The sequence below is a fragment of the Opisthocomus hoazin genome, chromosome W (genome assembly GCF_030867145.1).
Source record: "Opisthocomus hoazin isolate bOpiHoa1 chromosome W, bOpiHoa1.hap1, whole genome shotgun sequence".
In the NCBI taxonomy this organism is placed as follows: Eukaryota; Metazoa; Chordata; class Aves; order Opisthocomiformes; family Opisthocomidae; genus Opisthocomus; species Opisthocomus hoazin.
In genome coordinates, this window is record NC_134453.1 from 38302967 (window position 1) to 38316728 (window position 13762).

A 13762-nucleotide genomic window follows, 5' to 3' on the forward strand; every position below is an offset into this window, starting at 1 on the left:
AGCAGTGTCCCCTGGGAATCTGCTTTTGAGGGCTTAGGAGTCCACGAGTGCTGGTCAGTCTTTAAGAACCACCTTCTAGAAGCACAGGAGCAAGCAATCCCATTGTGTCAATGTATTGGGTTTGCGTAGCAAGGGTTTGATAGCGGGGGGGGGTGGGGGGTGTACAGGGGTGGCTTCTGTGAGAAACTGCTAGAAGCTTCCCCCACGTCTGGCAGAGACAAGTCGGACACGCCGCTGGCCAAAGCTGAGCCAATCAGTGACAGTGGTAGTGCCTCTGTGATAACATATTTAAGAAGGGGAAAAAGTTGCTGTGCAACAGCAACTGCAACTGGAGACAGGAGTGAGAATATGTGAGAGAAACAACTCTGCAGATATCAAGGTCAGTGAAGAAGGAGGGGGAGGAGGTGCTCCAGGTGCTGGAGCAGATTTCCCTGCAGCCTGTGGTGAAGACTATGGTGACACAGGCTGTCCCCCTGCAGCCCATGGAGGTCCACAGTGGAGCAGATATCCACCTGCAGCCCGTGGAGGACCCCACGCCAGAGCAGGTGAATGCAGCCAAAGGAGGCTGGGACCTTGTGGGAAGCCTGTGCTGGAGCAGGCTCCTGGCAGGACCTGTGGAGTTATGGAGATAGGAACCCTCACCAGAGCAGGTTTTCTGGCAGGGCTTGTGACCCCGTGGGGGATCCATGCTGGAGCAGCCTGTTCCTGAAGGACTGCACCCCGTGGGAAGGATCTATGCTGGGGCAGTTTGTGAAGAGCTGCACCCTGTGAGAAGGACTCATGTTGGAGAAGTTTGTGGAGAACTGTCTCCCGTGAGAGGGACCTCACGCTGGAGCAGGGGAAGAGTATGAGGAGACCCCCATTCCCCGTCCCTCTTTGCCTCTCGCGGGGGGGGAGGGAGGAGGTGGAGAAATGGGAGTGAAGTTGAGCCCAAGAAGAAGGGAGGGGTGGGGGGAAGGTGTTTTAAGGTTTAGTTTTTATTTTCTAATTATTCTACTCTGATTTGATTGGTAATAAATTAATTTTCCACAAGTCCAGTCTGTTTTGCCCATGATGATAATTGGTGAGTGATCTCTCCCTGTCCTGGAGGAGATCCAGCCAGCCAGTGTCAACGCACCACAGTCAAAAGTCAAGCAAGAGGAGCAGAAGACCAGCTTGGCAGAACAGAATACTCCTCATGGAACTCTAGAGGAAAAAAAAAATATACAGTGTCTGGAAGCAAGGTCAGGCTTTGCAGGAAGATTACAGAGTTGTGGTTCATTTATGCAGGGAGAAGGCACAAAAGGCCGAAGCTCAACTAGAGCTGAAACTGGCCAGTGTTTTTTCAGATAACAAGAAGGGTTTTTTAAAGAACGTTAATAGCAAGAGAAGGTCTAAAGAAAAAGTGGAGCCATTCAATGCTTTTTTTTGCCTCAGTCTTTAATAATAATGATAGACCTTGGGCTTCCCAGTCCCCTGACTCGGAGGACCACGCGTGTGGGAACAGTGACTTTCCACTTGTGGACTGCTGGTAAGGGACCAGCTGTATCAGCTAAATGTTCACAAGTCTACGGGGCCTGATGGGATTCATCCCAGAGTTCTGAAGGAGCTAGCGGATGTTATGGCAGGACCCCTCTCGATCATCTACCAAAGGTCTTGGGAGTCTGGGAAGGTCACTGCTGACTGGCAGCTAGCCAGTGTAATTCCAATCTACAAGAAGGGCATGAGGAGAGACCCAGGAAACTACAGACCTGTTAGTCTAACCTCAGTTCCCGGAAAAATTATGGAGATCATACTGGGTTCTATAGAAAGTCATTTAAGGAACAGCGCAATCATCAGTTGCAGTCAACATGGGTTCACAAAGGGAAGGGTCTGTCTAACTAATTTGATATCCTTCCATGATAAGGTCACCCGCCTAGTGGATGAATGGAAGGCAGTGGATGTAGTTTTTCTGGATTTTAGTAAGCCTTTTGATGCTTTCCCTCACAGCATCCTTCTGGAGAAGTTGTCCAACTGCAAGTTGTGCAGGTTCACAGTGCACTGGGTGGAGAACTGGCTGAAGGTCAGAACTCAAAGGGTTGTAGTGAATGGGGCTCCATCTGGCTGGTAACCGATCACCAGTGGTGTTCCTCGGGGTTCAATTCTAGGGCCAGTTCTGTTCAATATATTTATCAATGATCTGGATGCAGGAGTTGGATGCACCATTAGCAAGTTTTCTGATGATACCAAACTGGGAGGTGCTGTTGACTCTCTTGAGGCGCAGGAGGCCTTGCAGAGGGATCTAGATAGACTGGAGCATTGGGCAATGATTAATGGCATGAAATTTGACAGGAACAAATGTCAGATTCTGCACCTGGGACAGAGTAAAGCTGGGTACAAGTATAGACTGGGAGAGATGTGGCTGGAGAGCAGCCCTGCAGAAAGGGATCTGGGAGTGCTGGTCGACAGCAGGCTCAATATGAGTCAGCAGTGTGCCCTGGCAGCCAAGAGGGCAAACCGCATCCTGGGGTGCATTAAGCACAGCATAGCCAGTCAGTCAAAAGGGGTGATTATCCCGCTGTATTTAGGATTGGTACGGCCTCACCTTGAGTACTGTGCACAGTTCTGGGCCCCAGAATTTAAGAAGGATGTTAAGGTCCTTGAATGTGTCCAGAGGAGGGCAACAAAGCTGGTGAAAAGGCTGGAAGGCATGTCCTATGAGGAGCAGCTAAGGAGTTTGGGCTTGTCTAGTTTGGAGAAAAGAAGACTGAGGGGTGACCTTATTGCTCTCTCCAGCTTCCTGAGGAGGGGAAGCAGAGAGGGAGGTGCTGATCTCTTCTCCCTGGTATCCAGTGATAGGATGCATGGGAATGGTTCAAAGCTGCATCAGGGGAGGTTTAGACTGGACATTAGGAAGCATTTCTTTACCAAGAGGGTGGTCAAACACTGGAATAGGCTTCCTAGAGAGGTGGTCGATGCCCCAAGCCTGTCAGTGTTTAAGAGGCATTTGGACAATGCCCTTTAGTAATATGCTTTAACTTTTGTTCAGCCCTGAATTGGTCAGGCAGTTGGACTAGCTGATCATTGTAGGTCCCTTCCAACTGAAATATTCTATTCTATTCTATTCTATTCTATTCTATTCTATTCTATTCTATTCTATTCTATTCTAATTCTGATTGACCTGTTTTAGTTTAAGAGATTATATTTCTATCTTTTTATAACAGTCCAACTTTCTTTTCCTGTGGTTGTTTTCAGTGTCCACATGGCACAGTTTTTCCAGCATATAGGGAGGCTATGCAACTTCTACAGTCATTGCAAAATGGCTTTACACAGAGAATTTAAGACTATGTTGTTAAACAGATTGGCACTCCCAAAACCTTAAGCACCTCTTTTTATTTGTTTTGTGCTCCTTAACTGCAGTACAATCCCATTCCAATAGACATGCTTTAATTGTTCTATGTGAATGTCTCTCAACTTGAAAAGGGAATAGAGCTCTATAGAAACTATTCGTAATATAACTGGGATGGGGACACAGGGGGATAATCAGGTTTCTAGTTAAAAAAAACCCACAAACTGCCAAAGAACCCAAAATCCCATAAATGTCTTTTAGTGAACTGTCTTTTTTCTTTCTGCCTATTCTTTATTTCTTATAATTTTGCAACCCTTACTGTGTCTCATTAAGAGAAATCCTGAAGTAGTGCTTCTCTGATTTAATACAATAAACAGGAAGAGGTGGAAGCCATTATACAGCAGGACGGCTACGACTTGGTCGCCATCACAGAAACGTGGTGGGACAACTCGCATGACTGGCATGCTGTCATAGATGGCTACAGACTCTTTAGGAAAGACAGGTCAACAAGGAGAGGTGGGGGAGTTGCTCTATATGTGAGGGAGCAACTGGAATGCATTGAGCTTGGCCTGGGGGCAAGTGAAGAAGGAGTTGAAAGCTTGTGGGTTAGAATTAAGGGACAGGCTCACACGGGTGACATTACGGTGGGTGTATACTACAGGCCACCTGACCAGGAGGAGGAGGTTGATGAAGCCTTCTACAGGCAGCTGCAAGCAGCCTCACAGTCACAGGCCCTGGTTCTCATGGGGGACTTCAACCACCCTGACATCAGCTGGGAAGACCATACAGCTAGGCAGGCGCAATCCAGGAGGTTCCTACAGAGCATCGATGATAACTTTCTGATGCAAGTGGTGGAGGAACCAACAAGGAAAGGCGCTCTGCTGGACCTTGTGTTAACAAACAAGGAGGGACTGGTTGAGGATGTGAAGGTCGGAGGTAGACTCGGCTGCAGTGACCATGAAATGGTCGAGTTCAGGATCCTGCGTGGAGGAAGCAGGGCGATAAGCAGGATCAAAACCCTGGACCTCAGGAGGGCTGACTTTGCCCTCTTCAAGGAGCTACTGGGAGGAATCCCGTGGGCCAGGGCTCTCGAAGGCAGGGGGGTCCATGAGTGCTGGTCGCTTTTTAAACAACACTTCCTCCATGCACAGGAGCAATGCATCCCCCTGAGAAAGAAATCTAGCAAAGGAGGCAGGAGACCTGCATGGTTAAACAAGGAGCTTCTAGCGGAGATCAGGCAGAAGAGAAAGGTGCATGGCATGTGGAAAGAGGGACAGGCCACTTGGGAAGAGTACAGAAACGTAGTGAGAGCATGCAGGGATGCGACGAGGAAGGCCAAGGCTCACCTGGAATTGAAGCTGGCAAGGGATGTCAAAAACAACAAGAAGGGCTTCTTCAACTACATCAGCAGCAAAAGGAAGGCTAGGGACAATGTGGGGCCGCTGCTGAATGAGGCGGGTGTCCTGGTGACGGAGGATGCGGAGAAGGCAGAGCTACTGAATGCCTTCTTTGCTTCAGTCTTCAGTGCTAAGACTGGCCCTCAGGAATCCCAGGCCCCGGAGGTAAGAGAAGAAGCCTACAGAGAGAACGACTTTCCCTTGGTCGAGGAGGACTGTGTGAGGGATCGCTTAAGCGATCTGGATGTCCACAAATCCATGGGCCCCGATGGAATGCACCCACGAGTGCTGAGGGAGCTGGCGGATGTCATTGCTGAGCCACTCTCCATCATCTTTGAGAGGTCCTGAAGGACAGGAGAGGTGCCTGAGGACTGGAGAAAGGCCAATGTCACTCCAATCTTCAAAAAGGGCAAGAAGGAGGACCCAGGGAACTACAGGCCGGTCAGCCTCACCTCCATCCCGGGAAAGGTGATGGAGCAGCTTATCCTGGAGGCCATCATCAAGCAAGTGGAAGAAAAGAAGGTTATCAGGAGTAGTCAGCATGGATTCACCAAGGGGAAATCATGCCTGACCAATCTGATAGCTTTCTACGATGACATGACTGGCTGGGTAGACGAAGGGAGAGCTGTGGATGTTATCTACCTTGACTTCAGCAAGGCTTTCGACACAGTCTCCCATGATATCCTCCTGGGGAATCTGAGGAAGTGTGGGCTGGATGAGTGGTCGGTGAAGTGGATAGAGAACTGGCTGAATGGCAGAACTCAGAGGGTTGTCATCAGCGGCGCTGAGTCTAGTTGGAGGCTGGTGACAAGTGGTGTCCCCCAGGGGGTCAGTACTGGGCCCAGTCTTGTTTAACTTCTTCATCAACGACCTGGATGAAGAGTTAGAATGTACCCTCAGCAAGTTTGCTGACGACACCAAACTGGGAGGTGTGGTAGATACACCAGAAGGCTGTGCTGCCATTCAGCGTGACCTGGATAGGCTGGAAAACTGGGCAGAGAGGAACCTGATGAGGTTCAACAAGGGCAAGTGCAGGGTCCTGCACCTGGGGAGGAACAAGTACAGGCTTGGGGTGGACCTGCTGGAGAGCAGCTCTGCGGAGAGGGACCTGGGTGTCCTGGTGGACGACAGGTTAACTATGAGCCAGCAGTGTGCCCTGGCTGCCAAGAAGGCCAATGGGATCCTGGGGTGCATCAAGAAGAGTGTGGCCAGCAGGACAAGGGAGGTTCTCCTTCCCCTCTACACTACCCTGGTGAGGCCTCATCTGGAGTACTGTGTCCAGTTCTGGGCTCCCCAGTTCAAGAAGGATGAAGAGCTACTGGAGAGAGTCCTGCGGAGGGCTACAAGGATGGTGAGGGGACTGGAGCATCTCCCCTACGAGGAGAGGTTGAGGGAACTGGGATTGTTCAGCCTGAAGAAGAGAAGGCTGCGAGGGGACCTTATAAATGCCTACAAATATCTGAAGGGTGGGTGTCAGGAGGATGGGGCCAAGTTCTTTTCAGTGGTGCCCAGTGACAGGACAAGGGGTAATGGGCACAAACTGAGGCACAGGAAGTTCCGTCTGAACATGAGGAGGAACTTCTTCTCTCTGAGGGTGACGGAGCACTGGAACAGGCTGCCCAGGGAGGTTGTGGAGTCTCCTTCTCTGGAGATATTCAAGACCCGCCTGGACAAGGTCCTGTGCAGCCTGCTGTAGGTGACCCTGCTTCGGCGGGGGGGTTGGACTAGATGACCCACAGAGGTCCCTTCCAACCCCTACTATTCTGTGATTCTGTGATTCTGTAATAGGGTTTTAATTTTATAACTGAAGAAAGAAAACACTTTAAAACTATTAGCTGCCATGTCTATTAGAAAAAATCTTAGAAATAGTCCTGATTTTGGTTATTGGTTTCTGCAGTTAGCCATTTTTTTAAACATTGTTTGGTAAATTGAGTGTGGACTCACGCAATCTTCATCACGAGAATTTTTTTATACATGCTGTGTTTGTAAGGTTGATTTTTTCTTTTTAAAAGAGCTAACATTGTCTTAGCTATGTTATTATTGAAACTGGTGGAAATGTAACAAGTGTATGAAAGCCAAGTTAAACTAGAATTTAGCACTTTTGAAGATTCAAGTTTTAATCTTTGTTGCTTTTTCACTGTTGGCTTAATTGGGTCCTTTGACTTTAATGAGAACAAATTTGATCTGTGCCTGTGTGGAAACTTGAACTTCTAAAAAAAAAAAAATCATTAAATGCTCATGAATTTTTCCTTTGGATTGCTGGATGCTTTTTCCACTACAAGATTAGTCAAGCCACTAGTCTGCATTTAGACTAATATAAAATTTAAAAAAAACATGCTAGATCAAATTTTTTAAATAGTTATTTTTAAAACTGTGCTTCTGTAAAACGTTGTCTTTAACTTAATTCTTACTACTTTTGGTAGTACTAATTGTCACTTCTGTTTGGCTTTGCCTTTCAAGGTATCCAGAGAATGGCGTAGTAGAAATGGACACCAAAAATCTTCGACCACGAGCAAGAACCATTCTGAAGTGGAGTGAACTAAACGTGGGTGATGTGGTGATGGTTAACTACAATGTTGAGGCTCCAGAAGAAAGAGGATTCTGGTTTGATGCAGAAATTACCTCTCTCAGAGAAATTTCAAGGACTAACAAAGAGGTTCATGCTAAAATTCTTCTGGGGTAAGATTTCTTTGGCTAATATGGAAAGTCTATTTACATTCTTAAACAAGCAAACAAAACTAGCTGCCCATAGTTTGGATGGGTGTACTCTTCGCTGGATAAAGAACTGGCTGGATGGCTGAGCGCAGAGAATGGTAGCGAATGGAGTTAAATCCAGTTGGCGGCCGGTCACAAGCGGTGTTCCCCAGGGCTCAGTTTTGAGTTCAGTCTCATTTAACATCTTTATCAATGATCTGGATGAGAGGACTGAGTGCTCCCTCAGTAAGTTTGCAGATGACACCAAGTTGGGTGGGAGTGTTGATCTGCTTGAAGGTAGGAAGGCTCTGCAGAGGGATCTGAACAGGCTGGATCGATGGGCCTAGGCCAACTGTATGAGGTTCAACAAGGCCAAGTGCTGGGTCCTGCACTTGGGTCACAACAACCCCATGCAACGCTACAGGCTTGGGGAGGAGTGGCTGGAAAGCTGCCCGGCGGAGAAGGACCTGGGGATGTTGGTCGACAGCTGCCTGAACATGAGCCAGCAGTGTGCCCAGGTGGCCAAGAAGGCCAATGGCATCCTGGCTTGTATCAGGAATAGTGTGGCCAGCAGGAGTAGGGAGGTGATCGTGCCCCTGTACTCAGCCCTGGTGAGGCCGCACCTCGAGTACTGTGTTCAGTTTTGGGCCCCTCACTACAAGAAAGCCATTGAGTTGCTGGAGTGTGTCCAGAGAAGGGCAATGAGGCTGGTGAAGGGTCTAGAGAACAAGTCTTATGAGGAGCGGCTGAAGGAACTGGGGCTGTTTAGTCTGGAGAAGAGGAGGCTGAGGGGGGGACCTTATCGCTCTCTGCAACTACCTGAAAGGAGGTTGTAGTGAGGCAGGTGTTGGTCCCTTCTCCCGAGTAACTAGCGACAGGACGAGAGGCAATGGCCTCACGTTGCATCAGGGGAAGTTTAGATTGGATATTAGGAAAAAATTCTTTACTGAAAGAGTGGTCAGGCATTGGAACAGGCTGCCCAGGGAAGTGGTTGAGTCCCCATCCCTGGAGGTGTTTAAAAAAAATGTGTGGATGTGGCACTTAAGGATATGGTTTAGTAGGCATGGTGGTGTTGGACTTGATGATCTTAGAGGTGTTTTCCAACCTATGATTCTATGATTCTGTGATAAAACCTGAAGCTTTTAGGTTTTGTTTGCTACTCATCATTAGATTAATATTAACATACTATATTTCCACAACTGAGGCAGGTGTGGGGTTCGTGTGTGAAGGAAATTCCTTTAGAACCTTTGATATGTGCCTTAATTCCCCTAGCGGAGTCTGTGATTTCTCAATAGACCATGATGAACATGCTGAGATGATACTCGCCTGATTGGACTGTCCTTTTTTATTGCTGAGTCATGGAAGCACTATTTGGATTTGTTAACCAATCATCACATCCCACGTCTTCTTCTCTCTCTATTCTGATTCCATCCTTGGCATGCTTGAGACCCAGAAATACCGTATAAGGCAATACTAGCTCCCCCATTTCCACCCTTGCTTACACAACTCAGTGGGGGAAAGGGTGGTCATCTTGTCATGGCAGCATAAGGCCAAGACCGATGTCAATGCCTCCCACCTTCCCAAGGGTGTCAAGTGCGGAGGGGAGTTTGGTCATGGAGTGAAGGGTTAAATTGAGTTAAGGCAGTCAATGAGGTGGTGTGTTGAGAAACCATCAGAATAATGTGAGGCAGAAGCCAAACATGAATATATAATATGATTACTAGAATAAATAAAAAATCGCTCAAAATAAGTATAAAAAATACCGGAGTAAAGTGGGACATCCCCATAGCTGTGGCAGACCATCCTAGAAGGGATTCCCACCAACTATATTTGACTGTTTTTTGAACACATTCCAGGATTTATCTAATCTCTTTGGTATCATGGTGGACAGTTATTAAAGTTTGTTGTGTCTGCTCCTTTGCATGTTTCCATAGTTGATGTAAGTCTTCATGTGGCAAAACTTGTTCAATCATAGATAAATTCATACCAATAGGGGTAGGAGTGATGTGGTGGTATAGTTAGTTGACAGTACTTGATAAATGATAACTGGGGCAGTGTAGTTAAAATCACATCCAGATAGGATTATAAAATAACAGGTACATAGATTAACTAACAAAGTATGGCTATATGTAGAGTCAATATATACAGAAGGACATGACGATCATAAAGATACACAGCTGTTCTAGGCATAGAAGAGTATTGTCTCAGTTCAGTGGGATCTATTGAGCAATGACAGACTCTGCTAGGGGAATTAAGGCACATATCAAAGGTTCTAAAGGAATTGCCTTCACACAGGAGCTCCAGACCTGGATCAGGGATGCAAGATTCAATGTCTACCAATTACCATCCTTTTGTTCCTTGCCAGGCCCATTGTTGATGATCCACGGGACAGATTATGTATCTGGCAATACTAAAATAGTGGATTCCATGAGCCAGATTTCCCTATTTGTCCTGAAAATTTAGTGAACCAAGAGTCATGGGGAATTAGGGTTTCTTCTTCAGAGTAGCAGGATGTCAAAGGAGGAAATCTACAAGAAAAGAACAAAATGCATCTTCTGTAGGCTACAAGCAAAGCAGCAGGTCATTATTTGAGTTCCTCCTTTCAAAATTCGTTCATACAAAACTCGTCCTAGTACTCCTGTAATTAGAACTGTGGTGATTGGTGGCGTTGGTAGGGAAAATACATGCTCACACTGTAGTCCCTACGAGAGCTTGTGAAGGTGACGAAAGGAGAGGTTTCTATAACAGGTGAGTCTTAGGGTTCATCAGTAGCCACAGAATAGGGAATGGAGAGATGAGTGAGAACAAAACAGTTGCGACCTCAAGGTCAAACTCTGACAATGATAGCAGAGATACCAAAAAAACAGTGCTGAACGGTAATGGATTGCAGACGTCATTCAGGAAAGGAACATTGCAAAGGACATCATGAAGAATGAGATGTAAAACCTTAAGTGTAAGGGGGAAATACCCAAGAAGTTAATAAATATCAATGTTATGGGTTTGCGTGGCAAGGTTTGGGGGGGGGGGGTGGCTTCTATGAGAAGCTGCGACACGCTTCCCCAATGTCTGATAAAGCCAGTGCTAGCTGGCTCTAAGACAGACCCACCACTGCCCAAGGCCAAGCCAATCAGCAATGGTGGTAGCACCTCTGTGATAACATATTTAAAAAAGGGAAGAAAAAAACTCCGGAGAAACGGCAGTGAAGAGAGAGGAGTGAGGCTATGTGAGAGAAACAACTCTGCAGACACCAAGGTCAGTGAAGAAGGAGGGGGGAGGAGGTGCTTGAGGTGCCAGAGCAGAGAATCTTGCCTTGCAGCTCGTGATGAAGACCATGGTGAGGCAGAGTGTCCCCCTGCAGTCCATGGAGACCCATGCTGGAGCAGCCTGTTCCTGAAGGACTGCACCCCGTGGGAAGGACCCATGCTGAGCAGTTTGTGAAGAGCTGCACCCTGTGAGAAGGACTCATGTTGGAGAAGTTTGTGGAGAACTGTCTCCCGTGAGAGGGACCTCATGAAGAGTGTGAGGAGTCCTCCCCCTGAGGAGGAAGGAGCGGCAGAGACAACATGTGATGAACTGACCATAACCCCCATTCCCCGTCCCCCTTTGCCTCTCGGGGGGGGGGGGGGGGGGGGGGGAGGGAGGAGGTAGAGAAATGGAAGTGAAGTTGAGCCCAGGAAGAAGGGAGGGGTGGTGGGAAGGTGTTTATAAGATCTTTGTTTTTTTAAAAGAATAAAGCAATCCAGAAATCTCAAGATCATAGGATAATTCAGGTTGGAAGGAGCCTCGAGAGGTCTCTAGTCAAAGTCCCTTCTCAAAGCAGGGTCAGCTATGATGTCAGACCAGTTTGCTCAGGGCTTTATTCAGTCTGGTCTTGAAAACTTCCAAGAATTGAGACTGCACAACCTCTCTGGATGCCTGCTCCACTGCTTGACTTTCCTTATGTTTTTTTCCATATTTATTGTAATGCATTTAATATGAGTATGACATCTGGTGATCTGCAGAAATGGACTTCACGACCTTTTGCAAAACAAAACTGTCCAGAGGTTAATTTATATGAATCTCTGGTTACTGATAATGTTTTTAAAACTGTTCTTTGGAGTGGTTTTTTTGTGGCAAAGGTTCTTTTGTTCCCCCTCCCATTAAAATGGGTGAAACAAAATATGCCTTATATTGGCAAAAACAGATATTTTAGGTGGTGTCTACATTATTTAATATGAACTCTCTTATTTCAGTTAGAAATTTTAGGGGTCATTGTTTTTTTTAAATTATTATCAAAGAGAAGAGAAAAATTGAACAAAGACCCCCAAAAAAATCATTGCTACAGCAGATCTAACCATATAGTAATAATTCTCATTTGTTCTGTATATCCACTGCAATTAAAGGTTGTCATTTTAGTGTTTCTAAAGCCTGTCCAAACCAGACTTAATGCACTTTAAATACAAATATTAGCAAATCTGTGACGCTATAAGCACAGATCAAGTCTGCCCAAGACTCTAGGACTCTTATGACTCTTATCATACTTCATTATTTTCAGTTCAGAGCAGTCATTCCCATTTCTCTGATACCCCAGAGAACTTGCCAACTCAGTTTACAGTATTTCTGAAATTCATCTATTCTTCCTTTCTTTGGGAAGTATTTCTTTCACGGTGAAAGCATTTATTACTAATTAGGGTATTATTATTTTTCTCTCTGAACTTTCAAGGAAGCATATATGTGCCTGTTGGTGGAGGGTCACTGGGAGACAAACCTCTCATATTTTATGCACACTTCGGTAGCTGGCTGACAATGAGAGTCACAATACCAAAAAAGTACAAACGCTGCTTCGTCTTTTTTGTTTGCTAGACTTCAAGGTTAATGAACTCTCACTTCTTCTTCACTCAGTTAATATATTAAGGCGTTTGAAGGTTTGAATTTAGCAAGGGCCTCTCTCAGTACCATGAGTTGTTTTATTTAAATATTTGGACTAATTCAAGGCTAATAGTAAAATTAATTCACTACAGATTCATTATAATCTTTCAAGCAAATATATTATAAAATTGAGAAATTTATTAGAGTAGCAATAATGGAAAGTAGTAGTAAAGATCTCGAAATATATCATAGTTTTATACTTCAATCATCTGTTACTTCTGCAGATTGTGTTGAGCTTTCTGCTCTTAATCAGTGCTTTTCCAAGCATTTTTGCATTTTGTAGATCACTGTCTTGTTGTGTTTTTACATTTAACCTGTCGGATTTTGAGCCTTTCTATCTTCCTCATTTAGACACAACTTTCATAGAATCATAAGTTGGAAAAGACCTCTAAGATCATCGAGTCCAACCATCCACCCAATACCACCATGCCTACTAAACCATATCCCGAAGTGCCACATCTAAACGTTTTTTAAACACCTTCAGGGATGGTGACTCAACCACCTCCCTGGGCAGCCTGTTCCAATGCCTGACCACTCTTTCAGTAAATAAATTTTTCCTTGTATCTAATCTAAACCTCCCCTGAGGTTTAGATTAGATATTTACATATATATATTTATATATATTATTATTATTATATATATTGTTATATTATATATATATAACTTTGTAGGATGCTTTCTTGCTTCTTGTAATTTCCATTTCCCTGCTGTTTAGCCTTTCTTGGATTCCTTTTACTCACTCTTGATATTTTGATAGGTGGTGTACATTTGTTCTCAGTTTTCGAAGTAGTCTTCACATTGCCTGCATAGATTTTACTCTTAATTATTCTTTGAGGAAGCTTTTGTATTTCTATTTAATTTTCCTTTTTGAAATTGAATGTAACTTGGCTTTTCTTGCTCTTGCAAACATACAGAATTTAAGTACACCATTACAGAGCAACAGAATAATGCAATGAACCAGGTCTTGCACAGTGGACCAAGTCACTCAGGACTAAGTCAAGAGTTCTTCAGCTTTTGTGGATTCCTGGATAGCTGGTCCAAGGAACCATCTTTGGCAGTGTCTAAAAATTTAATCTTGACATTGGGTCTAGTACCTGCTTTAGTACCATTATGTTTCCTTTCTTATTATGTCTGCCGACCTTTGACATCTCGTAGCTGCTATTATCATGTTGCTTGGGTGCACAACAATGCAGTCCTAATGCTATAATTTTTTTCTGTTTAGACCTGGAATTTCAGTTTCTATAGATTCTCTTACTGATGTTTTTATATATATTCATGTGGTACAATTCCATATCCAAGATAACATCTTTTTTTTTCATCTAACACCTTTGGTACTTGCAGCTTGAGCTTTGAAGACATGTTTGTATTTTCTCAAAATAGCTCTCATAACATAGTGGCATGTGGTCTAACAATTTGCTGAAATATCTTTGACCAGCTCTATTGAAGTTCACTTGTC

At 45.1% G+C, this 13762-nt stretch overlaps 1 protein-coding gene across 2 annotated transcripts in view; it reads left to right on the forward strand.

The window, feature by feature from the left end:
• LOC142365680 (E3 ubiquitin-protein ligase UHRF2-like) overlaps positions 1 to 13762 on the forward strand; it is a 144736-nt gene that overhangs the window by 82279 nt on the left and 48695 nt on the right. For both annotated transcript variants that reach the window (XM_075446731.1, XM_075446730.1), the window contains one exon: positions 7165 to 7383. In XM_075446731.1, coding sequence (XP_075302846.1) covers positions 7165 to 7383 — 219 coding nt within the window. The remainder of the gene's footprint in view (positions 1 to 7164; positions 7384 to 13762) is intronic.